Source organism: Belonocnema kinseyi, chromosome 9, assembly GCF_010883055.1.
Source record: "Belonocnema kinseyi isolate 2016_QV_RU_SX_M_011 chromosome 9, B_treatae_v1, whole genome shotgun sequence".
Taxonomy (NCBI): domain Eukaryota; kingdom Metazoa; phylum Arthropoda; class Insecta; order Hymenoptera; family Cynipidae; genus Belonocnema; species Belonocnema kinseyi.
The window spans coordinates 83,815,232-83,841,679 of NC_046665.1; the positions used below are offsets into that span (position 1 = coordinate 83,815,232).

Consider the following 26,448-nt stretch of genomic DNA (forward strand, 5'->3'; position numbering starts at 1 on the left):
AGTGAGTACTTGAGATAGATCAGATTTGATGCATTTTGCTCACCCCAAATACTGAAGTTAAGTCCGAGTGTTTCAGCAGCCTCCTCCGCTGCTTTGTACAGAAACGCTCCTTTGCCCACTTCTTCGTGATTCCTGACCATTTTAAGAAGAGGGTCTCTTCCATTTGCAACTCTATGTGCTGTACCCAGAATAATCCTGTTGTGAAGACATTCAAGACTCAATATTCCACGACCACCTTGACTGCGTGATATGTACAGTCGCGGAACGGAAGACTTAAGATGCATACTTTTGCTCATGTGCATAACCTTTCTTGTCCCGATATCAAGGGATCTGAGCTCATTCTTCGTCCATGTAACTACTCCAAATGAATAGAGTACTACTGGGACGGCAAGCATGTTCATTGCAGATACTTTGTTCTTAGCCGACAGTTCAGAAGACCAAATCTGCCGAATGAGACGTTTGTATCTGCTTCGGAGAGTATCCTTTATAGATGTCACATCCTGAATGCATCTCTGTGGCACGCCCAGGTATTTATAAGTCTCTCCAGCGCAAAGGTGTCGTATAGCGCTTCTATCAACGAGAGCCCTAGAGCTAGATGTAGTTGCTCTTTGTTTTTAGCATAGATCTTAAGATCATCCATGTAAAATACATGAGTGACCTTGTACTTTCGATCTGCAGGTTTGCCGCACAAGTACCCGTCGGAATGGCAAAGTGCTAGAGATAGTGGCAATAATGTACGAGGTGTGTTCAAAAAATAAGGTGACTTTATGGTTTTCTCAAAAAATATTCATTTATTCCTCAATATTTATGTTGTCCCCTTCAAAGTAATCCCCCTCAGATGTAATACACTTGTGCCAACGCTTTTTCCAATCATCGAAGCACTTCTGATAATCATTTTGTGGTATAGCTTTGAGTTCTTTCAGCGATGCAGTTTTTATCTCCTCAATCGTTGAAAATCGATGTCCTTTCAAGGGTCTCTTCAGTTTTGGGAAAAGAAAAAAGTCACTGGGGACCAAATCCGGTGAATATGGCAGCTGAGGCATGACTGTGGTGCTGTTTTTGGTCGGATCTTTTGATAAAAATTAAGCAGTTTTGGAAAAAATTTCGCTGACACACGTCTCATGCCCAAAACGTCCGAAAAGATAGCATGGCATGAGCCAACCGATATGCCAACATCTTCAGCAACTTCTCTGATGGTAATTCGGCGATTTTTCAACATAATTTCTTCCACTGCTTGAGCGTTTTCATCTGTTGTTGACGTGCTCGGACGTCCAGGGGGAGGTTCGTCTTCGACATTCTCTCGGCTTTCTTGGAACAGCTTGTACCACTTATACACATTTTTCTTACTCAGAGTAGACTCACCGTATGCAACTGTCAACATTTCAAGAGTTTTAGAGCACTGGATTCCATTTTTAACACAAAATTTAATGCAAACTCTTGGCTCCATTTTTTTCGAAAGAAGAAAATCGCCAAGCACACCAAACCCTTTTAACCTTTTACGCCTCTGCCAGAAAAACAACACGAGCAATATAGTCAAAACCGTGAACATATGATCGTGACGAGTGTACCAATACAACAAAACAAAAAATTTAAAACTTGAATGTACGTAGCCCGCGAAAATTGAAAAGTCACCTTACTTTTTGAACATACCTCGTAAGGCAAAAGAGGAGTAGGCTCATGGTGTCGCCCTGAAAGACACCTATCTGAAAGGTGACCTTGTTAGTTGTCACACGATTTTTTCCAGATGAGATAGTAAATTTGGTTTTCCAAAGCGGCAACAATCTCTCTATGCACCTAACTATTTGCGGATGAACCTTTAAGATTTCCAAAAGACAGATGATACGTCTATGGGAGGTCAATCGAAAGCTTTCCGATAATTAATCCAGGCCATCGATAGGACACGCTGGTAGAATGTTGCATCTTTGCAGACACATCTATCGATGAGCAGGTTCTCCCGGCATCCCGCTACGCCTTTCTTTGAGCCTCGTTGTTCATACATTTCTTGCCACACAGGTTCAATTTCCAGAACAATCGTATCATTTAGGATAGCTGTGAATATTTTATACAGTGTGTTCAGACAAGTGATTGGCCTGTAATTCTTCGGGTCAGCTAAATTGCCTATTTTTGGCAGGAGTATTATGCGCCCTTCCACCAACCACTCCGAAATCGGCTCTTCCGACTATAAATATGAGGTGAAAATACGGGCCAAATGCTGATGGGTTAAAGGAAACTTCTTCTACCCGAAGGTTTTGATACAATCTGGTCCCGGTGCGGAATAGTTCTTCATCCCTCTTAATACATTTTTCACCTCCTCGGTAGTGATGGGTGGGCATTCTTTATCAGGTGTTATGAGGGCATCACATAGCTCCATGAAGCGATTTATATTTTGTGAGTCTTCGTCCAGTCTATGCTGCACTTCGTAGACTTCTCTCCAAAATACTTCGACCTCCTCTGGTTTGGGCGGGTGTTCGACAGTAACTGGAGGGTCTTGGAAGAGTCGAGACGAGATGGGTCAGAGAGATACTGTTCATTTTCTCCGATCCCCCTCTCTATCCGCTCTAGACTTCTCTTAGCATCAGATCGTATACGTATTCTCCCAACAATATGCTGCCTGATGGTCAGCAGCTTTGACTTGTTAAGTGTGTGATAACGGGTCCGGGGTTGGCACGCAAACTTTTGAACCTTGGCGGTAAAATTCCTGCTAGATGTGATGTAGTCAATCACACATTGAATGCGGGACGCGTACTGTCTTGCTCAGTCTATCTTTATGACAAGTTGATGCATTCGCCTTTTGGTCTTATGATCAACCGTTGGTTTTGCTTTACGGCTCGCACTGGCGAAAGCTCTCGCTGCATTATACACACAATAATTGATAGGCCAGAGGTCTGATTCTCCGGAAAAATGTCCACGAAGCTCGTCATCCATTTCAGCCAGATCTTTAGGCTTGAGAGAAACCTTGGTGCTGATGTTTCTCCGGGCCATAAAGCATCGCTCTTCCTCTATTGTATGCCTGCCCGTGGTTGGTCTTAGTGTCGCCTCTCTTTCTCTGCTGCCGGCTTGTTCTAGCTGTGGTAGAGTAGGCGTTCCGCTTACATAGCCCCTTTTTTCGGAATAGTTCAGCATGGTTTCGCAGACGTTGCTGCGAAAAGTGCAATTACTCCGGGTGTTTCTCGCACCACAGAGCATGCAGCCGTGTCACGTAACCCCGCTCAGGGGCCACATTCGCATCGTAGCTTTCGGCACGGTTTTCACACCTCCGCTTGGGGGCTAATCCCTTCGGGACCACCCCTGGACAATTGTCCGCGACTGCCTATTTATTTTTGTAACCATATATAGAAGAAACCCTTGGTACAGGAACCCTCTATCCGCAACCCGAGAACGCGTTCGGTGGCTTTGTCATAGGCCTTTCGGTTTGATTCTAGAGGAATCAAAACCGAATATATATCTCACGGTTGTGAGACGTGGTTGTGGCTGAAATTTTACCGCGATTTCGCTGGAAGCGGGTGCAATTTTTCAGATTAGCACCCGCTTCCGGCGAAATCCTGCGGTTGTCCTTATGACAAATTTTTAATCACACACACACACACACGCGCGCGCGCGCACACACACGAAAAATGCTAATCCTTTTTAATAAAATGGAACATATTTTGTGAATTATTTTCATCAATATAACCAATCATACAGATTTCATTAGTCTTATTTTTAATGTTGGAAAAGGAATCGAGGTGCTTTAGAATTTGAAACGAATCTTTCTCTTTAACAACTTTAGCAATTCTTTCCTTTTTTGTAAATAAAATAGTTTATATGAACAAAAAAAAAGCAAAATATGTCAAGATATGTAAATAAAAGTTCAAATTACACTTATTTATAACTTTTTACCTTGCCGGGAGTTGTAAAATGACTTAAACGGTATTTAAATACGGCAAATTCAAGTTTTTGGTCGATCCATATTTGACACGTTATAATAATGCAATTAACAATAACTTTAGTGCTTTTTTAAAAACAAATCGCTCAGAAATTACTTCAATTTCATGTGCCAATAGTTTGATTTTGGGGAAAAAATTCCAGGAAATAAAGGGGGGGGGTACCAGCTATTCTAGAATTTAACCCATAATTGCTTAGGAAACTTTTATTTTTTATCTCAAAACATAATTTTTCAGAATTTAAATTCTTCTCGAAAATTTTCTGATCCACGTGAAAATTATAATACTTTTCTAAAACTCCTTGTTCCATATCAGAATCAGAATTATTTCCAAAAATTTCCCGTTTAAAATATTTTTTTTTACTTATTTTGAAAAATGCATTGTTCCAAGTCAGTTCTATAATTATTATTCTAGAAAATTTTCTCTTCCCAATCTGATTAATTATTTTGAAAAATTTCTTGATTCATATCTGAATTATGATTTTTTCGATAATTCTCTGATTCAATTCAGAATTGCATTTAACATTGCTTCGACTCAAAACCCGAATGGTCAACACCTCAAAAACTGTTTTAAACGCAAAACGAAAATTAAAATTCACGAATCTCGTGACAAATTCAAGGAGATTTTCAGGCTTAAAAAAATCAAGGATACCCTGAAAAATCAGTAAATTGAGAATATTTTCAGAAAAATTGCAGTAAAATTTACCTGCGGCAGAGGAAAGTGTGTGGTGTAGAGTAAATGTCTGCTGGGACTGGAAGGAGTTTTAGAATCTAGCCCTTCATGTCCATGTCCGCCTAGAGCATCTTCCTTCGGACTGTCGGGCGCATCCATGCTATTTTGTTGGTCTTCCTTAATATGCTGGAGAAGCTTATCTAGATCGTCGTCGATTTTGCTGTCATCATAATCCATCGTTCTTCCATGATCAGGCACTTCTAGTTTAGTCTTTAATTCTAAACCTGGAAAAAGACTGTCCTCATCCATGGTTTCTCGATTACTTGGAGTGCTGGGTTTACTAGCTGCTGGGCCTAAACAAAACAATTATTTGATTGCTCACTTCAATTTTCAACACTTGGCGAATTAAATAAGTCTAGAGAGATAAAATAACAAAAATTTGATTCTCTTTGCACTAGTTCAGTGCAAAATCAACAGAACGATATTCTAAGTGATAAATTGATAAATAGGGTTGCGACAAAATCCTAATTTCGAAATTTACTGGTTTTCCCTGAACAATTTTTCATTTTCCCTGACCGTTATAAATTTTGCGTTCAGATAGAAAAACAAACTTGAACTACGGATATCAATAATGTCATCTATAAACTACGTGTGACGATTTGGGGTTGGGGGGAATTGAAAAATCTTAAATAAGAAAATCTTTTACCGAAAAAATAGTAACTCCACATATATTATAACATAGAGGTATTGCATTTTCAACAAAATACAGAAATTTTTAACTAAACAGTTAATTTTTCAACCAAAAACGTGAATTCTCTAAACAAAAGAATGAGTTTTCAACCAAATATATGACGTCTCAACTAAAGAAAATAAATTGTTAGTAAAAACATTAATTTTTAACAAAAAAAAAAAAGAATTTCCAATAAAATAGTTAAATTTGTAGCCAAAGGGACAAGTTTTCAAACAAGAAGATTTAATTTTCCATCTTAGATGACTAAATTCGAAAAAATACATGAAATTTGAACCAAGTACGGGATAATTAAATTTTCAGTTAAAACAATCAATTTTCAACGAAAAAAAAAGGAATTTAAAACAAACTATTTAAATTTGTAGTCCAATAAATGAATTTTCTACGTAAAATTAAAGAAATATGTACGAAGAGAAAAATTTTTAAACGAAAGAACCCGAAAAAGACGAATTTTCCACAAAACAGTTAAATTTTCAACCCAAAAAGCTTAATTTTCAAACAAAAAATATTAATTTTCAACAAAAATTTCTTATTTCGACCAGATAGTTGAATTTTTGACAAAAGTATTCAAACTATCATCCACAAAAGATTAATTTTCAACAAAATACATAAATTTACAACAAAAATAGTTCAATTTATCAACTAAAAATGATCAATTTCCAAAAAAACATGGAATAGTTAGATTTTCAGTTAATAAAATTAAACTTTAATGCAAAAAAAGGAATTCCATACGTAAAGTATGCTAGTTGATATTTCCACCAAAAAATATTTTATATTTTAAATAAAAAACAGCGGAATTAAAAGAAAAGATTAAAATTATTAACAAAATAAAACAAGACGAGTTTAAAATAAATAAACAGATTTTCAACTAACAAGAACAATTTTCAAACGAAAGTGGAATAGTTACATTTTCATTTTAAAGAAAATAATATTCAACAACAACAAACAAATTTTCAACAAAATATTTAAATTTTCGACAAAAAAAAAATTTTTTAACAAAAATAATGAATATTTAACAACAACAACAAATAAATTTTTAATCAAATAGTTGTTTCTTAACCAAACAGATGTATTTTTTTTACAAAAAAAAAAAAAAACATTTTCATCAAAACACATGAATTTTTGAGAAAGTTACGGAACTTCTAAAACCACGGAAATAAATTTGAAACTAAAATTATGAATTTTCAACCAAAAAAATACATATTCAAACAAGAAGTTGTATTTTCGAACAAACAAAAGAATCATTTTCAACCAAGACTATTAATTTTCTATTGAATTTTAATTCTTTTCAAAAATTCTCCATTTCAACACAGAACAATAATTTTGTTGGACAAATTTAATTCATTCTATTAAAAAAAATCCTGTTCCAGCTCGGAATTTATTGAAGTTTTAACGTTTCCTGTTCCAAGAAAAATTGTAATTCTTTTGGATAAATACCAGTTTCAACTCAGAATTGTTTAAAATTTGAAAATTCCTCTGCTTCAACTCAGAATTAGAATTATTTGGAAAAGTTACCTGTTCCAATTCAGAATTTTGTTCCTTTTCGAAAATTTCCAGTACTAGCTCGGAATTTGTTAAAATTTGAAAATTCCAGGCTCCAAGTCAGAATTATTATTTTTCTGGATAAATTCCAGTTCCAACTGTACATTTTTTAAACATTGAAAATTTCCTGTTCAAATTAAAAGCTAAATTATCCTTATTTTAAATAGTTTAAAAACCCTTAAAATGCCTCGAAATTTTATTTCAAGATTTTGAAGCATCTACAGTTTGTTTCAAATTTTTTCAAATTAAAAAATATTAATAAAGTTCAACAATTTTACTTTCAAATTAAATTGTGTCAAATAGAACAATAAGATTGTAACGTTCAAAGTTTTTTTTTGAATACTTAATTTATAATTACTGATTTTAAATAAACATTCAGATATTTCTAAGTATTAGGTAGTTCTTTTTCTTAATTGATAAATTTCATGGTATAAAACTGGAATATTTTAAGGCTAAAATTATATTTGAAATTTAATAAAAGCCTTTAATTATAAATATATCATTTTGAAGTTAGTAAATTGAAATCTCCAATTGAAATCTTAAGGTACAATTCAATTTTGAAAATCATTAATTAATTTATATTTACAGTTGATCAACTAAAAATGTTTGTTATTAAAAATTTTCGATTTCAAACGCTTCTAATTTTTAATTGTTTAAGTCTTTAAAACTGCATTAAAAATGTGTTTAATTCAAATTAACGCTTAAAAATATAAGATGGAAAATTTTTAAAGTAGAAGATTTTCAAGTTAAGCATTTTAAACTAAATGATATCATAATAGAAAAGAATCAAAATTTAACTAACTATTTCAAAATTGGTTGATCCACGGTCTAATAAAATTCCCGGTTTCTCGGTAAAGCGGCTATCCTGAAAAGCTGAATTATTCCGAGCCTCCTGTCACCGTTAAAAACGCTTAAAAAATATCAACAAAACGATTTATTTATGTAATTATTATGAAAATGACAAGGTGGATTTTTCTAATACTGTTTTTTTTTTATCGAATCATTTCCATTAATTATCGCTCCGGTATGAAAATCAGGTTATAAAAGTGAACTTAGAACACCCGAAGACAAAGAATAAAAGAGAAGCTTTTTAATAATTATGAAAGATCTGAGAAGAAATGGTTTTGGCTTTATTTTCAAAGAATAATTTTAACTTTTAAAGATTTGAATTATTTCTTGAAATCTTTAAAAAGTGTGAAAGATATTAAAGCAAAATTTTGCATATTTGCCATATTACATAATTTTAGAAAAAATTGAGTAAGTTTAAGAGGTATTCAAAAGTTTTGAAATATTTCAAAAATAACTAAAACTTGTAAAGAATTTTTATGAATTGTTTAAAGTTTCAAAGGTTTAAGAGGTCTGATAAGATTAAAAAAAAAAGAATTTATCTTATATTCGTGTGCAAATTTTAAATAATTTTTTATTTTAAAAAATGAGCTTTAAGAGAAAATTGAAAAAGGTTTTTAAACATAACAAACAATTTCCTAAAATTTCTAGAAATAGCTTAGAAGATTTTAAAGCAAAATGTTTCAATTTAGTAAGATTGCAAAATAAAAACGAACAAAAATTGTGTAAATTTCCCTGGTAAATTTAGTAGAATTTAAGAGAGTTTCGAAAGTTTTCAAGAGAATAAACAAAATTTTTTTTAAATTGCTGTGAAAATTTAGAAGATTTTAAGGTAATTTTGGAAAAATTTGGAATAATATTTGTAAATTTTGAGAAAATTTCGTGTCAGTTAAAAATATTTTCAGGAATTTTCGAAAACGTATCAAATATTTCTTGATTCCTTCCCAACTTCTAAACATCTTTTAAAGGGACTCGAATTTGCCCATAATATTTCCTAAAATCCTATATTATGAAAAAAATTCTTTAAAATCTTCTAGATTCTTTTTGACAAGCCTGAAATATTAAAAAATATTAAAAATTTTCTCAAGAATCTTATGAAAATTATATTAACATAAATTTAAAAACAAAGTGATAATACTTATTTTCTTGTTCTCAATTCTCAGAATTTAGTTTAGGCATGGATTTTAGAATAATTTTAGTGTTGTCAAAGATAAAAAATATTCGTTAATGGTCTTTCTTTAAGAGTGACATGCAAATTTAAAAATATTTTAGCCTCGTTAGAATGTCTAATTGATTAAAAAAATACTACATTTAAGAGTTCGTTATTTCATTGTAATAGAAAACAATATTTTAGGATTTATCATATTCCTTGTTGATCATATATAGATATAATAATTATATTTATTGTAAAGTAACATTATATTTTAAAACGGCAATATAAAAAAAATTATTTCTTCATCGCTATACTTAAAAGTGTTTGAATATAAGGGACTAACACAAAATAACGAACAAATGAATAACAAAATCATAAATTATTCAGAAATAAAATTGCCGAATTATGAAATAAATGAATTGTTAAATTCCCATAATTATTTCTATTCCTGAAATTTAAGCTTGGCGAAATTTAAAATTTGCAGAAAATAATTAATAAATGATTAATTAAATTGATTGCCTTATTTATAGTAATTATATTAATAGTTCATAAATTAATAATCCATTAACTTTGTTCAGCAGTTCTAAATTTCAAGAATTTAAATATTTGTGGGAATTTAATAATTCGTTAATTTTACAAGTCGGTTTTGAAGTCGATGAATTTTAGTTTCGAATATTTTTAAATTTGCGATTTTATTTTTTGTTAATTGAAAATCTTGTCGTTATTTGAAATTTGGAAAATTTTATAATTTAATAATAATATATATTTTTGGCATTTTTTTGTCATTCATTTGTGTATTCGTTATTGATTTTTAAATTATTTTTTTTATAAGTTCTGAATATCCATGCAATTTTTTGGTTTGTTTGAATTGTGTCAATTATGCCGCTTTTTCCTATATTAAAGAAAATAATACGTAAGTACATACGTCTCATATACTCCCAGACTCTATACTATGCAGAAAAAATGATTTAAAAGGGTTTTTCATATTTATTTTGTAATTTTTATGCATTTTTCCTACAGTAGTGCATGGTTTTGTACATTTTCAAATCTCGTGACACATTTTTTGCATTGGGCAGTACAGTGGAAGTACTTCCCTGATTATACCTTGATAAATATAAAAATTTTTTCCGTAGCAAGATTTCTTCCCAAGCAGATGTTGTTTCAATGAAATAACTGTGTCAACAACAACAACAAAAAGAAAAGAAAAAGTATATTAAAGTCTCTCGTGAATAAGTGTAAGGAGATTTCCAGATTCACCCTGACAATCCCTGCAGCAATCCCGACAATTAAAAACTTACCTTGTATTAAATCCCCCCTCGAAATGAGGGTACACATATAAGCATCATGCGAAAAGACATCATGTCGTATTAGCTCGGAAAACAAGTGCACGAGATTCGTAAACTGCGCCTTGGATTGGGCCGAGTTGTTATCCAAGATCGGTGCATCAACATCTAGAAACTTCATGAGCAGTGGCTGAAAAATGGGAAGCGAGGGTGGAGTTCCATTGCTGCAAACGCTGTCTTTGTCGTCATTGTCATTATTTTCACCAGACGCTTCGCTCTGGCGTTTCTCTAATAATTTTGCTACAGCCATCGCTCGGTGCTCGCCCCATCTTTCGGCACTCACAGCCCACTCGCAGAGGATCTCTATTATCGCAGAGTCTTGCTGTGGGTTGTATTCAGTCTTCGCGTCTCGTTCATTCATCGCTTCCTTCGGGGTTGGGGTGAATATCTTGGCGTAGAGAGTATCCAGGGAGTTATTTTGGTCCATCCGGTCGAAACTGTGACGATCGAGGGCATCGAGGGCGGCGAGGACTTTCGACGTGGTCATGCCGGCGCTGCTTTGCTGCCATTTGTCGCACGACCACCGACTCTCGGCGGCCTGCGAACGAGCCTGGATGCTCTCTTGTGCAGCTTTCAATTGCCTCATCGTGGGGTCGCTGGCAGTTGCTGGAGGACAGGGTAATGCTGCAGGAGGACAGGGAAGATGGTCGATGGGCGAGCCGTTTAAAACGGATGGTGATTTTCCCTCGCCGACTCGGTTCCACACGAGGGCGGTTGGACATTCGAAAGTAATGGCCTGCAAAAAGAAATGAGTGGATAAATTATAGTTATGTGCTGATGAACCAGTGACATTTCACGGAATTACTTTTAGAGACAGAAAATAATGTAAATAGTGACTGAAAGGATCACGCAACAAATCTAGAGTAAATGGCCTTTTGTTAAAAAATGTAAACATAATTTTTTTTGTATTTTCAAAACTGCAAATTGAAAATTCGAAAGAAATTTAGTTTTTAATCGAAACAGATTTATTTTTAGCCAGAAAGTTGCGGTTTTAAACAAAATAGGTGAAATTTCTACAGAATGAGATAATTTTTTAAATCGAAAGATAAATGTTCAAGAACATAGTTGAATTTTCAATGTAAAAAAGTTGTTTAGTCAAGGAGACAAAATGTTCAATTTTTTAAGCCAAAAATACGAGTTTTCATCAAAAAAGATCATTTTTTAACAAATTCTTTCAATTTTTAACCAAATAATAAAATTTATAACAAAAAGAAATTTGAATTTTTAACCAGAAATTGAATAGTAGAATTTTCAACTCAAAAGAATGAACTTTTATTAAAAAATGGTTGGATTTTCTTATTGGGCTCTATTAATTGTGATGGAATCAGGCGCGGAAAAATCAGAAAAATGGGAAAGACTGTGAAACCTGCGATAAATAAATAGGCATTTTTATAATTTACATACTAAAGAATAAAATTTTTAATAAGAATTGAAGTTTATTTTTAATGCATGAAAAAATGTACGACACTATCTTTAATTTTGACTTATATTTTAATAGAAAAATGCTTGTTTTAGTAAAATATTTTTTTCTTATAACCTTTTTGATAGATTTGGCTCAAAGTTTCACATTTTAACTGATATCCACGAACGAGAAAGATTAAGGATTTTTTGGGTATACAGAATTTTTTTGTTCACCCGAAAAATCGTTATTTTTTTAGTTCGTGTTAAACTTTTAGCTAAATCTATCAAATAAAGTTTGATAGAACAAAAATTTTCACTAAAATAAGCATTTTTCTATTAAAATACATATAAAAATCGGAAGTTTGACAAGTGTTTGTCTAAGAACTGTCCATTTTTCTTACTTTTTTCTCTCAACATTTTTAGTCTGCAGGTTCGAAATTACAAAAAAATTATATTTATAATTTTTTCCAAAAGGCTATTTACTGTACATTTGGCGCGGGGTCCTTTTGAAATAATAGTGTCAAGATGGTGTCTGCAAATTTTTTTATGTACTAAAAATAAACTTCAATGTTTACTTGAAATATTAGTCATTAGTCTGTAAATTATCATTATTCTTATTAACTTATCCCAGGCTTCACAGTCTTTTCCCTTTTTTTTTTCATTTTCTGCAATTAAATTCCAACTTAGTTAATAAAGGCTTATAAGAAAATCTAACTATTTTTTATTAAAAATTCATTTTTTCAGTTGAAACGACTAATATTAAATTTCAAATTTTGTCGGTTTTAAATTTTATTATTTGGTTAAAACTTCAACAATTTAAATAAAATTTTGTTTCTTTATTAACTAACCAATTCTTTATATTAAAAATTCAACTATTTTATTAAATATTTATATTTTTATTTCAAAATGTATCTCATTCTGTTGAAATTTCACCTTTTTTGGTTAAAAATGCAACTTTATGGCTAAAAATTAATCTGTCTCGACTAAAAAGCAAATTTTTTGTTTTGAGAATTTATATTCTCGGGTGGAAAATTTAACTGCTTTTTAGAAAAATTCATCTTTTGCCTTGAAAATTCAACAATTTTGTAATTCAACTGTTTTGTAGAAAGTTGATCTTTTTGGTAAAAATTGCAACTATTTGGTTGAAAATTTATCCGTTTTAGTCGACGACTAAAGTATTTTGATGAAAATTCGTTTTCTTTGGTTAAATTTAACTGTTTTTTATTTTTAATTAGTCTTTTTTTTATTGAAATATAAAATATTATATTTTTCGTTGAATATGCTTCTTTTTACATTGAAAATTCAACTCCTTCGTTAGAAGTTCTTTTTTTTGGTTAAAATTGCAACTGATTGATTGAAAATTAACTTTTTTCGTGAAAATTCATATTCTCGGGTGGAAAATTCAACTGCTTTGTAAAAAATTCATCGTTTGCCTTAAAAATTCATACTCTTTGATTCAAAATTTCATAGTTATGTAGAAAATTCATTTTTTAATTAAAAATTAACTAGCTTAAACGGAAAATTGACAACTCCGTTTTTAGTTAAAAAATTATCTTTTTTAGTTAAAAAATTCTACAACTTCCTTAATTATTGTTTTAGAAAATTCAACTATTTTGGTAAAAAATGTATTTATTATGTTGCAAATTAATATTTTCTGGCTAAAAATTCAACTACGTGGTTAAAAATTGATACATTTTGTTGCTCTATTTTTTGTTAACAATTCATTTCTTTGGTTTAAAAAAGTGTATTTAGTAACAACAAATTTTTTTCTAGAAAATTCATATTTTGCTTTAGAAATTCCACTGTTTGGTAAAAAATTATTACTTTTGGTTGAAAATTTATCAATGTGATTAAAAATTAATTTCTTTGACTAAAAAGTCTTAAATTTTTAAAAATGTTAGCACCATTGATTCATTAATAATTGAATAATACTAAAAACATAATTAACCATTTCTTAAATCTTCCCCTAAAGTCCACGAATATGAACAATAATTCAAACAAATTATTATTTGAAAGTTAAAAATATTGAGTTTTTAACAATATATAAGAATTTTTAAACAAATAGTTGATTTTTCTACAAGAAAAGATGTTTTTTTCAACAAAACTGTTGAATTTTAAACTGAGAAAAATTATTTTTCAGTCAAACATAAAACAGTTAAATTTTCAATTGAAAAAAAAATTCCTATCAAACAAACAAAAAATAATAATTTTTAACAAAAGTGATACATTTTTCACTAGAATGATGAATCTTAAACCAAATAGTTTTATTTAAAGAAAAAAGATTTACAAACCAGAATATTCATTTTATACAAAAAAAAAAAGAACAGTTGAGTTTTAAGCCAAAAAGATTGAACTTCTGAAGTAAAACCATGAATCTTTAAATTTAATATTTGAATTTTCAATCAAAAAAAGGATTTTGAGCAACAAAAAATTTAATTTTGAACCAAGAAAATTAATTTCTACAAAAAAAGACAAATTTTCAACAAAATACATCTATCGTCCACTAAAAAAGATAAATTGTCAACCAAAAATTTAGTAGTTAAATTTTCAGTTAAAAAGAACAATATTGAACGAAAAAACAAACTAATCATTCAAAAAATAGTTACATTTTCAAAAAAAGTGATGAGTTTTCAACTAAAATAATGAACCTTCAACTAGAACAGTTGAATGTTTAACCGAAAAGATTAATTTTTGATAAAAAAAAGAACAATTTTCGAATAAAAAAGTTTAGTTACATTTTCAGTAACAAATTAATTTCTAGAAAAAAAAAACAGATTTTCAATAACAAAAGCTCATTTTTCAATCAAAGCGATCAGTTTTCAATTAAAACGATGAATCTTGAACGAAAAAAAAAAAATCCCAATAGAGTTTAACTTTTAATAAAGTAATTAAATTTTCATTCCAAAAAATATAAATTTTAAATGAAAGACGTAGTAGTCGATATTTAAATCAAAAAATATTTTGATTTTCAATAAAAAAAAAAATTTGAATGCAATCGAAAATATGAGTTTTCCACATAAGTTGAATTTTCAACTAAGAAAGATTTTTCAGTCAAGAGCGATACAAAATTGCAAACAAACTGTGGAATTTTCAAGAAAAAAAGATGAATTTTGAAACAAGAATATTAACTTTCTATTAAAAAATAACGAATTTACAATTAAAGACATTAATTTTGAACCTGATCCTTTTATTTTCATCTAAGAACGATAAATTTTCAAACAGAACTGGAATAGCCAAATTTTTAGTTAAAACCCCCTTCATTTCAATCGAACAAACAAAAAACACGAATTTAAAAAAAAGTAGGAAACCTGAATAATATGTTTTTTATTACTCTGACTTCTTTTATTATTTAATTTGAGAGCCCTTTCCATTTTAAATCGACAGATTTTCCCGCAAAATTTATATAATATAATTATTATTAATAAAGATAGAAAATGTGATTTTTGAAATCCCAATTCAAAATGCTTATAAATGCTCATTAAATTCTCAAACTACATAAAGGTCGAGCATATTCTCATGTTCGTGAGAATTTCTCCGAGCACTTACCTTTTTAAAACAAATTCATTTTTTAACCGTAAATTGATCTATTTTGTTAAAAATTCTCATAATAAACACTTTATTTAAAAACTGATCTTTTCTAGTTCAAAAAATCTACTATCCATTCATTTTTTTAGAAAATTCAACTATTTGGTAAAAGATTGATGTATTATGTTAAAAATTCATTTTTCTTGGTTAAAAATTGATACATTTTAATGAAAATTCATCTTTTCTGATAGAAAATAAATGTTTTTTAAAATTGAACTATATGCTAGAAAATATATGTATTTTGTTAACAATTTGACGTTTTTGTAGAAAATTCAACTATGTGGTTAAAATTTAATGAATTTGATTGAAAATTCATCTTTTCTGGTAGAAAATAAATCTTTTTTGAAAATTTAAGTATTCGATAGAAAATATATGTATTTTGTTAACAATTTGTCTTTTTTGTAGAAAATTCAACAATGTGGTTAAAAATTCCTGCATTTTGTTGAAAATTCATCTTTTCTAATAGAAAATAAATGTTTTTTGGAAATTGAACTATTTGATAGAAGGAAATTCAACTATGTGGTTCAAAATTGATACATTTTGTTAAAAATTCATCTTTTCTGATAGGAAATAAATCTTCTTGTTTGGAAATTCAACTATTTGGTAGAAAATATATGTGTTTTTGTTGAAAATGTATCTGTTGTTTTGTAGAAAATTTAACTATGTGGTTAAAAAATGATAAATTTTGTTGAAAATTCATATTTTCTGGTAGAAAATAAATCTTTTTTGGAAATTCAACTATTTGGCAGAAAATATATGTGTTTTTGTTGACAATGTATCTTTTGTTTTGTAGAGAATTCAAGTATGCGGTTAAAAATTGATACATTTTGTTGAAAATTTATCTTTTCTGGTAGAAAATAAATCTTTTTTAGGAAATTGATCTATTTGATATAAAATATATGTACTTTGTTAACAATTTGTCTTTTTTGTAGAAAATTCAACTATTTGGTTAAAAATTAATACATTTTGTTGAAAATTCATCTTTTCTAGTAGAAAATAAATCATCTTGTTTGTAAATTCAATTATTTGGTAGAAAAAATATATTTTTTGTTATCAATTTGTCTTTTTCTTGTAGAAAATTCAACTATGTGGTTGAAGATTGATCAATTTTGTTGAAAACTCATCTTTTCTTATAGAAAAGAAATCTTCTAGTTTAGAAATTCAAATATTTGGTACAAAATATATGTATTTTGTTAAAAATTTGTATTTTTGTAGGAAATTGAACTATTTGGTAGAAAAAATATGTATTTTGTTAAAAATTTGTCTTTTTTGTAGAAGATCAACTTTTTTGCCGTTAAAACTGAAACTATATGGTTGAAAATTAATCTGTTTTATTTGAGTATTCAAGTATTTTCTGAAAAATTCGTCTGTTTGCTTATATTAAACTGTTTTTTATTAAAATTTTTGAATATCAAAATTTGTGATTCCGAGGAATCTTTAATATATTTCAATCTTTTGAAAGGAATTCAAATCATTTGAAATATTTTTAAACAAATAGTTGACTTTTCTTCCAAAAAAGACGTTCTTTTTAACAAAGCGGTTAAATTTTTAATTAAGAAAGATTAGTTTTCAACCAAATATAGAACAGTTAAATCTTCATTTTAAAAAATTCACTTTGTATAAAATAATAATAATAATAATTTTAACCAGTGATACATTTTTAACAAGAATGATGAATCTTCAAGCTGTAGAGACGAAATAAAAAGAAATCAAAAGGGCTTAAATGTTAAAATTTGATTGAAAATTGATCTTTTCTGGTAGAAAATGAATTTTCTTGTTTGGAAATTCAACTCTTTGGTAGAATATAGATGGATTTGTTAAAAATGTGCCTTTTTTGGTAGAAAATCAATTTGTTTGTCGTTAAAACTGAAACCAAATGTTTGAAAATTAACCTGTTTTAATTGAGTATTCAAGTATTTCCTGAAAAATTCGTCTTTTTGCTCATATTAAACTGTTTTTTGTTAAAATTTGTCAATATCAAAAATTTCGATTCTGAGGAATCTCTTAATAGATTTCGATCTTTTGAAGGGAATTCAAAGGATTTAAAATATTTCAGGATGTTTTCAAAGATTCCAAAGAACTTTCACTAATTTAATGGAATTTCAAAGGATTTGGAATGGTCAGAGTATTTTAAAAGATACTGAGGAATCTTTAATAGATTTCAATTATTTAAAGGGAATTGAAAGAATTTGAAATATTTTAGGATACTTTAAAAGATGATTTTTAGTTCAAAAAATTTTGAATATAAAAAAAAAATCAAAAGTTTTGACTATCAAATATCACATTTTTTCGTGAAAATTATTAATTTCATGTTGAAAATTCCACTAATTTTTAGAAAATTTACTAGGCCTGAAGATACTAAAAAAACAAGCATCTCCCTTCACCTGTATTATAGCCGACAGTTCGAGAAGAATATCTCTATGATGCGGGCAGGATAGATAGTCGTTGAAGGCTGCAGTCAAGGGACTAATTACAACTGGCGGTGGCGGCGGTGGTATATTATCTTTTCCATTAGTTTCCGATTTTACAGGAAGCGCGACCGAAGGACTCTGAGGATTGAAACTCGTGTCAACATTGCTGCACATGTGGGCTATTTTCCGACAGCACAAGTAAGCGAGCCTTCTGGCCAGCAGCTCTGACTGTACAAATTCCTCCAAATATTGGAGGGCGAGCGGCAGCAAGAGTTTTAAAATGCCGTCGTCACAAGGGACGGATTTCATCTTGTCGAGCAATTCAAGGATCCACTGTAGAAGTTCATGCCTGTCGAGGAGTCCTTCCTCAAACATGTACTTTGCGAGCATTATACAGTAATGCCACTGCCTAAGAGCCAGTTTATGTTCCTCGTTCATCACGGCCGTAGTTGTGGTTGGTTGCATGCTGGAATTTGGAGTCGAGGGCTGATTATTAACTGTGCCGTTGGCAGAATTTGTGGAAGGCGTGCTACTGTTCGGCGTGTTGCTGCTGCAAGAGGTTCCGTTTGGAGTTCCATTGCTACTTGGGGTACCTGGGTTTGGATTACCCAGGTGATACCATTCTTGGAGTTTGGATAATTGATCTTTCAGAAATTTGATTAAAGTTCCGGTCCACTCTGAAAAGATTAAAGGAATTAGTCAAAGTAGATGAGTTTAACAGGAAAGTTTCGAATGTAATAATCAGACTTGAAAGAATGACATTTGCCTTGAAGATTTAAAAACTAATAATAGAATCCGATTAGTTGGATATTGGACCTCCTTCAATTAGCAGATTGGAATTTCTTTACAAATGTCTTATGAGAATGTATTTTGTAATATTCGAAGACTAATAGTCTGATCTGGTAACATTTTTAATATAGAATATTTTATAAATGGAATAAAAGAATTTTGACATTAAATTTATACATTTTTTTATTTATTATTCTTAGGGCTGCTACAGCCTATTTTACTTAACAAATGTGAATAATGGTCATTAAGAATGGAATTAATGTTGTTTTTTAATTTAAAAGAATTCAAAATAATTTGAATAAATTGGGAAAGAAAATCTGTAAAATGTTACTGACTTTAGAAGAATTTAAGGAGAATAACAAGACTTAGATGAAGTTAATAAGAATTCAAGTCAATTGAAAGAAATTCAAAAATATTTTTAAAAAAATCATTTTATTTAGTGATTTTAAAATAAGTTTAGACAAATTCAAGGGGATTCAAATGGATTTAATCAAATCTAAAATGTCTAAGGATTCAAGGCGAGTTTAAAAAACTTCGAGATGAATTAAGCAAAAACTAAAAAAAGATCATTGAAGTGAGTAAATTTAGAAGAATAATTCAAGTGAATTAAAAAAATTCAAGAGAATTTCCAAGAATTCAAAATAATTTAAAAGAATTAAAGAGATAAATAAGAACAAATCAGAGCGAATGACACATGAATGGCCAAAAATATTCGAAAAGCTTTGAAATATTATGAAATCCGTTACTCACAAGAAATCTCATATTTTCTACCAATCGTAAATTCCTTAGAATCTTTTGAAATATCTTAAAATCTATCAAAATTTTGGCAATGCATAGAAATATATGGATATCTGTGAAATACCTCAATTCTTGAAAATAAATTCTTTGAAGCCCCTTAAAGCATGATAAAATCCCGTGAATTACATTAAATCTGATATTTCATATTCTTTGAAATCCCTTTAAATTATTAAAATCAATTAAAAATTCCTTGAAATGTTTAAAATTCCATAAAATATTTCCAACGATTAAAAATATTTTTAAATCCCTTGAAACTTTCTAAAGCTCTTAAAAATTCATGGGAATCTTGTGACATTCCATTAAATATTTCAAATCATTAAAAATATTTTTAAATTCCTTGAAACTTTCTAAAGCTTTTGAAAATTCATGGGAATCTTTTAAAATTCTGTTAAATATTTCAAATCTTTTGAAATCATATTTACAGGGTGGCCGTTTTAATCGACGATAAAAATTCCCGGTTTTTCCCTGGTTCGCAAACATTTTTCACGCTCAATAAAACTTAAAAAATTCGAATTTTAAAGCTAAACATTTTTCTATTTGAAGCAATTTTGAAATTTTGTCCGAATTTATAAATATCGGTTAAAATTAATAGAATTTTTAGAAAATCCTGGAAATTAAAAAAAAAAATGCCTTGAAATCTTCCAGATTTTTTTTTTTTGACAACTTTGTAAAGCTTTTCAAATATTCTCTTAAAATAATTTTTCAAAAAGAAAAATCATTTTCAATTTTCCTAGGAATCTCAAGAAAATGTTTTTGATTCTTTTGAAGCCCTGATTAAAAAGCTTCTAATTTTTTTTTAAATATGCAAAATTTTTATATTTTCTTTTAAATTATACTGTTGCTATTGGCACCAAAATTACAGTAAAAATAGCCGAATTTTGTCGGCACAAATACTTCGTTAAATTATTTGAAACAATTTTAAATGTTTAAAATTAATCTTAAATCTTTTCACAGCGTCTAAATATTTCTTAAATTTACTCCAATTATTTCTACAAATAATAATTTTTCAATTGTTATTTATATATTGAAAATTAACAATTTCACTTGAAAATAAAAATTCTTTTCAAAATAACAATTAAAATTGTAACATTCAGAGTTTAAAAGTTCTTCGAAATTTTAACGATTTAAGGTTTTCCATGTGAAATAATTCAGTTTCAATTTGTATACCTTTAAATATTTGGTTTTAATTTAATCGTTTTAAATAAACAGTCAAATATTGCTAAATATTAAATAATTATTCTCTGCCTTCATTAAAAAATTTAAAATTGATTGTGTTAAAAAAGAAATATTGTGAACTGAACGAATATTTCAAATTTACTGAAATTCTTTAATTACTTTCGAATTGAAACTGTTTAATTTCTAACGTTAAAATCTGAAATTTCTTTAATTTTTAACGGATTCAGAATCTTTCTGTCACATCAATTATTGTTCAATTTTTATTACTTAAAGTACAGATTTATTTTGAAAATATTTTAGTTACAGTTGATGAAATAATAATGGTTATTTTCGAAAATTCTAAACTTCAAACGCTTTTACAGATTTTTCTTCTAAAGATTTGTAAAATTCCCGGTCAAAACATAAATTCACTGGTACTTCCCGGTTTTTCCTGGTTTCAAAAAATTCCCGGTCCAGCGGCCACCCTGCATTTAGTTATTGAAATCAAGTGAAAATTCTTTGGAATCCTTTAAAATTTCTAAAATATTTCAAATCCTCTGAAATCCCGTTAAAGTACTGAAATAAATGAGAAATCCCTTGAAATATTTTTAAATGTCCTAAAACATTCAAAATCCCTTCAAATCTCATTAAATTACTGAAATCAATGGGAAATTATTTGGAATTTTTTAGAATACTAAAAAAATGGCAAATCCTTTGAAATTTGTTGAGACCCCTGGAAACTTTTGAAAGCTCTTGAAAATTCCTTGGAACTTTTCTAAATACGTCAAAATCTTTAAAAGCTTTTGGAATTACTTAAAATTATTGAAATCTAATAAAAATGCTCATTAATCTTTGAAATTCCCTCAAATTAGTGAAAACAAATGGAAATTCTTTGGAATCTTTTAAAATACCCTAAAATATTTACAATCACTTGATATCTCATTAAATTACTGAACTCAATTGGAAGTTCACTCGAATCTTTTGAAATACTCAAAAATATTTAAAATCCTTTGAAATTTGTTTGAAATCCCTCGAAACTTTAGAAAACTCTTTAAAATGCGTTGGACTTGTTTTTAATACTTTAAAACCTTTAAACGCCTTTAGAATCACTTCGAATTATTGAAATATAATCAAAATACCCTTGATTCTTTTAAATTCCTTCAACTTATCAAAACTAATTGAAAATTCTTTGTAATCTTTTAAAATATAAAATCTGGTATTTCAAATCCTTTGAAATCTCTTCAAATTATTGAAATAAATTACAAATTTCTTAGAATCTCGTGGTTTTAAAAAATACTTCTCATCTTTCAAATTTATAAAATCGCTCGAAACCTTTTAACGCTCTTAAAATTGACTAGGAATCTTTTTAAACGCCCTAAAATATTTAATAATCTCTGCACTTTCATTAAATTACTGAAATCAATTGGAAATTCTCATTAAATCTTTTTAAATACTCTAAAATATTTAAAATCCTTTGTGATTTATTGAAGCCTCTCGAAAATCCCTTAGATTTGTTTTTTAAATACATTAAAATCTTTGAAACCCCTTCAAATTATTGAAATCTATTGAAAAATCCTTTAAATTTTTTAAAATATCTAAAAATATTTGAAATCCTACGAATTCTCCAAATTTTTGTGAATAAATCCTTATAAATTTATTAAAATATTATAAAATCCTTTTAAAATATATGATCTCGGAAATCTGATAAAATCCCTGGGAATTATTAAAATTATCCTAAAAGCTTACAGGTCCTATAAAATCGTTCCATATCTTCAAAAATCTTTAGAACCCCATGACAATGTTTTTCAATCTCTTAAAATCAATCAAATCCTTAGGAATTCCTTGAAAAAGTTTTAATCTTTTAAAGTCACATAAAACTTTTCAATCCTCTTGAAAGCTTTTTTTAAGTTTTAAGAATACCTTGAAATCTTTCCTTGAGAATACCATCAACATATTAAAGTATGCTTCAAAACTCTTTAGAATCCTTTAAAATGTAATTCCTTTGAAACTTTTTGAATCTCTTGTTAATTCCGTGGATTAAAAAAAAAACACCTTGAATATTTCAAAAGAATTTAAGAAAATACAGAAATAGGTGTAGACCTGAATTCAATAGTGGATACCCCATGGGTCAATTTGTTGAAATAAAAGTGACGAAAGTCATATTTTCATTATGAAAAGTGACAACAGTGACTTTATTTTTAAAAAGTGACTAAAAATTACTGTGTGGCAGCTCTGATTATGCGTGACAGTTACTTAAAGTGCTTCTAATAGAACTTCCCTTATGTCATGGCTTGTTTATTGAATCAAAAGCCGATAAACAAAGAAGAAATTCCCTGATTTTGACGTTTCCCTTGACATGCATCCTCTCAGAAAATAAACAAATCTTACCCGTGGTGGGATCAGGTAACTGTCTCTTTTTAATCTTTGCTTCGGAAACTGCGACAGTATAAGCAGAGCTAAGTTTGATAAACCAAGCAGCTCGAAGCATTGGAACCTGGTATTCGCAGAGCATCATAAATATTTCCTCCTTCTTGTTGAAATTAGGTGCCTTCTTGGCGAGAGTTGGCAGAGGCTTGGATCCAGACAGATCTTTGAACCAAGCCTCTATTCCGTTTTTGGTCCTGGCAGTCACAGGCCAGAAATTATCCTTGGGATTAATCTGCTGCTTTTTCCTGCCAGTGTCAGGCATCGTAGCCAGTTCTTCCTTCCTGGCCAGGATACCGTTGAAATAAGATCCGACCTTGGCAGCAGTGACACTGCAGTGCCTGGCAGTTCCAAATTCATCGGATAATTGGGGACTTGTGGCGAATCCATGCTTGACGTTCGTCACGGTCAACTCGTCCTCTTTTTGTTTCGGCTCCTGGGGATAAACGTCAGGTGGACCCAACCTGGGCCTTTTTAAGGGCCGCTTTTCATACAAAATGCCCATCATCGTAAAATGATGAATCAGGACTCGATCGCGATCTTAATAAACACTTTTCGAGGAATCATTATCACCATACTTCCGCACTAACCGATTTTCCAGAATCGACATGATTTTTTCTACACACACATCACTCGCCGAATAAACACAACTGCACTCCACTGAACGAACGAATATTCGGATCATTTTAGGGAACAGTGAGCGACATATCGATGCGACATATATAACCTCAACAAATTGACGTCGCGCCGTATTTCACCCAATGAGTAGTCGCGAGTTAACGAAATTCACTCGCAGAATCGAGCTGTGGGGGAACTAACTATTTATCTATCTAAGAGAGCTCCTCCTCAAATAGGAAGCTAGAAAATGGGATGAAAACCGGACGAAATTCTTCTACCAAACCACCCCTGACGCCATCTTGGCATTTTCGCAAACGGAGTAACGGAGTTTTGAAGAAAGTAGGTTAAAAATGTTTCTCCACAATGTTTTCAAATTTTTCACCTATCTTTATAGATGAGAACTGCTTTCACAATAATTCGAAGATAATTAAAAGATCCTTTGTTGTATAAACAAATAAAATTGTTATTTCTGTTTGGAGTGAAAGTAAACAATGAATCTCGAGTGCGCTTGCGTCAACTATAGGTATCAGGTATTTTATGATGTGACGTCATGTAGAAAGATGTCTGCACGCCGAGGGCCAAGCAATAACACCAACTGAATGGGGAAAACTCCATTTCTTTTTATAACTTGAAAAAAATTACTTTTCATTATTAATTTTTAACGAAAAGAGCATGCAAATAATTTAAAAAAAAAGAACCTAATTTGTACCGAAATAGTAGTTACATTTTTTTGTACAGAAAATGTAATTGTTCCATTTTTGGTTAGAAATTCATCTTTTTAGTTGAAAATTTATTTTCATTGTTGAAAATAGAACTATTTTGTTGAAAATTCCATTTTTTATGCGAAAACTTAATTTTTCCGTTTTTGGTTGAAACTTCATTTATATAGCTTCCTTTATAGTTCGAAATTCAGTTATTTAGTTGAGAATTCATCGTTTTCGCTATACAAATTAAATATTTGGATATAACTTTTTATTTTTAAGAAGCTATTTAATCAAATATTTAAATTGGTACAAATTTGTTTAATCAATTCTATGATTTAACTGAATAGTCTTTAAAGAATAAAAAATTTCTGAATATATTTATAATGAAAAAATAATTTTGTTCTAATTTATTAAAATAATTATGATGGGTTTTCATACAAAAAGAATCATTTTTAGCGAAAACGATGAATTTTCAACTAAATAACTCAATTTCGAACTATAAAGGAAACTATAGAAATGAAGTATCAACCAAAAATGGAAAGATTAAATGTTCACAAAACATTGAATTTTCAATAAAATAGTTCTATTTTCAACGAAGAAAATAAATTTTCAACTAAAAAGATAAATTTTTAACCAAAAATAAAACAATTAAATTTTCTGTAAAAAAAGTTTAACTACTATTTTGGTGCAAATTGGTTTTTTTTTAAATTATTTGAATGCTCTTTTCGTTGGAAATTAATTTCCTTTTGTTTAACAGCATATCTTTTTCATTAAAAAATTATTTTGTTGTTGTTGAAAATTTAACTATTTTTTTTTTGGAAACTCGATTTCATTTTTCTTGAAAATTTATCATTTTCAGTAGAAAATTATTCTTCTCGTTTACAAATTCATTTGTATGGTTAACATTTTTTTGTTTTATTAAAAAAATTAATATTTTTACTTGAAAATTAATTTTGTTTTTGATAAAAATTTAAATATTCGATTAATTGTTTTGTATTGAAAATCCAACTACTTGGTTGAAAGTTCATTAACTTTGTTAGAAATTGAATTTTTTGGTTAAAAATTTATCTTTTTGGTTAAAAATGTAATTATATTATTGAAAAAAAAAATCATTATTTTGGTAGCTAGTTATTCTTCTCGGTAGAAATTTAATTTTTTTGCTACCCTCCATTAAATGTCTTATAGAAACCTATAGAAATGGACAAAGGGATATATAGGAACATATAGAGCCATATAGAATTTTTATAAATTCTATATGATTCTATATGGTTCTATATATCCTTTTGTCCATTTGTATACGTTTCAATAAGGCATTTTATAAAGGGTATTGAAAATTCAACTGTACGTGGTTGAAATTTTTATAAGTTTGCTGAAAATTCAATTTTGTTGTCCAAAATTCATCTCTTTGATTGAAAATGCAACTATTTTGTTAAAAGCGTGTCTTTTTGGATAAATTCATCTTCTTTGGTTGAAAGTGAAAATATTATTTTAGTTGAATCATTACTTATTCCATTTTGTGTAAAAAGTGTCAAAATTTGTCTCTTTTGTTGCTCGGTTTTTGTTAAACATTATTATTTTTTGTATACAAATTTAATTTCTTAACAGAAAATTTAACTATTCAATTTTTTGTTGAATGAAATTGGTATTATTTGATCTTCGGTGTGCAGACATCTTGGATCTTGCCCACTCAACCTGAAAAACATCATTTTACGTGTTACGTCAGCTGACAAGATGGCTGCACGCCGAGGGCCTATTAGGTGCTGCACTTTCTATTCGTTTCAAAAAAATTCGGTTTGTTTTCCTCTCATCAAGGGCAACAGCAAAAATGATTTACTTATATTTGTCATATTTTTAGAAAAGAAAAATAGGTACACAATGTTACCAAATGCATGGGATTACGTCTATTTTTGCGCTATTTTGCTAATATCTTCGTAAAAACTAATTTTTTCTATATAATTGTATTCGACAAATAGTTTTTATTTTTCAATAACTATTAATTAAAATAATAAAATTGAAATGATTATTATTTATTACAAAGATATTACGAAAATAAAGTTTTGTTCCACACATTTGGTCTATTGTTTCTATTTGGGTTCTTGTTCGGGCGTAATAAAATAGGAGCGTCCCGGTAAAGGGCTGTGCTATAACGGATAAGCACGATGGCGAGCTTACGTTGAGCAGCGGTAGGGCTCTGATGTCATTAGCCAATTGAACCCGATGGAACTGATCGGATTATTTTGTGCGAACGAATAAGTGTGTCCTTGATTTTGACAACACCATCTGACACGCGAATTTATATCTCAAAGTAGCATCTCGAAGTTATTGGATCCATGTTA

The 26,448-nt window shown here is 29.5% G+C and overlaps 1 protein-coding gene across 1 annotated transcript in view; it reads right to left on the bottom strand.

The window, feature by feature from the left end:
- LOC117179297 (mediator of RNA polymerase II transcription subunit 12) overlaps nt 1–23,298 on the bottom strand; it is a 72,778-nt gene extending 49,480 nt beyond the window's left edge. Inside the window, exons 1-4 of the mRNA XM_033370950.1 lie at nt 22,755–23,298; nt 17,598–18,301; nt 10,183–10,963; nt 4,629–4,948 (exon numbers count right to left, since the gene is read on the bottom strand). Of these exons, the coding sequence (XP_033226841.1) occupies nt 4,629–4,948; nt 10,183–10,963; nt 17,598–18,301; nt 22,755–23,298 (2,349 nt within the window). The remainder of the gene's footprint in view (nt 1–4,628; nt 4,949–10,182; nt 10,964–17,597; nt 18,302–22,754) is intronic.
- Between the last annotated feature and the right edge of the window lie 3,150 nt (nt 23,299–26,448).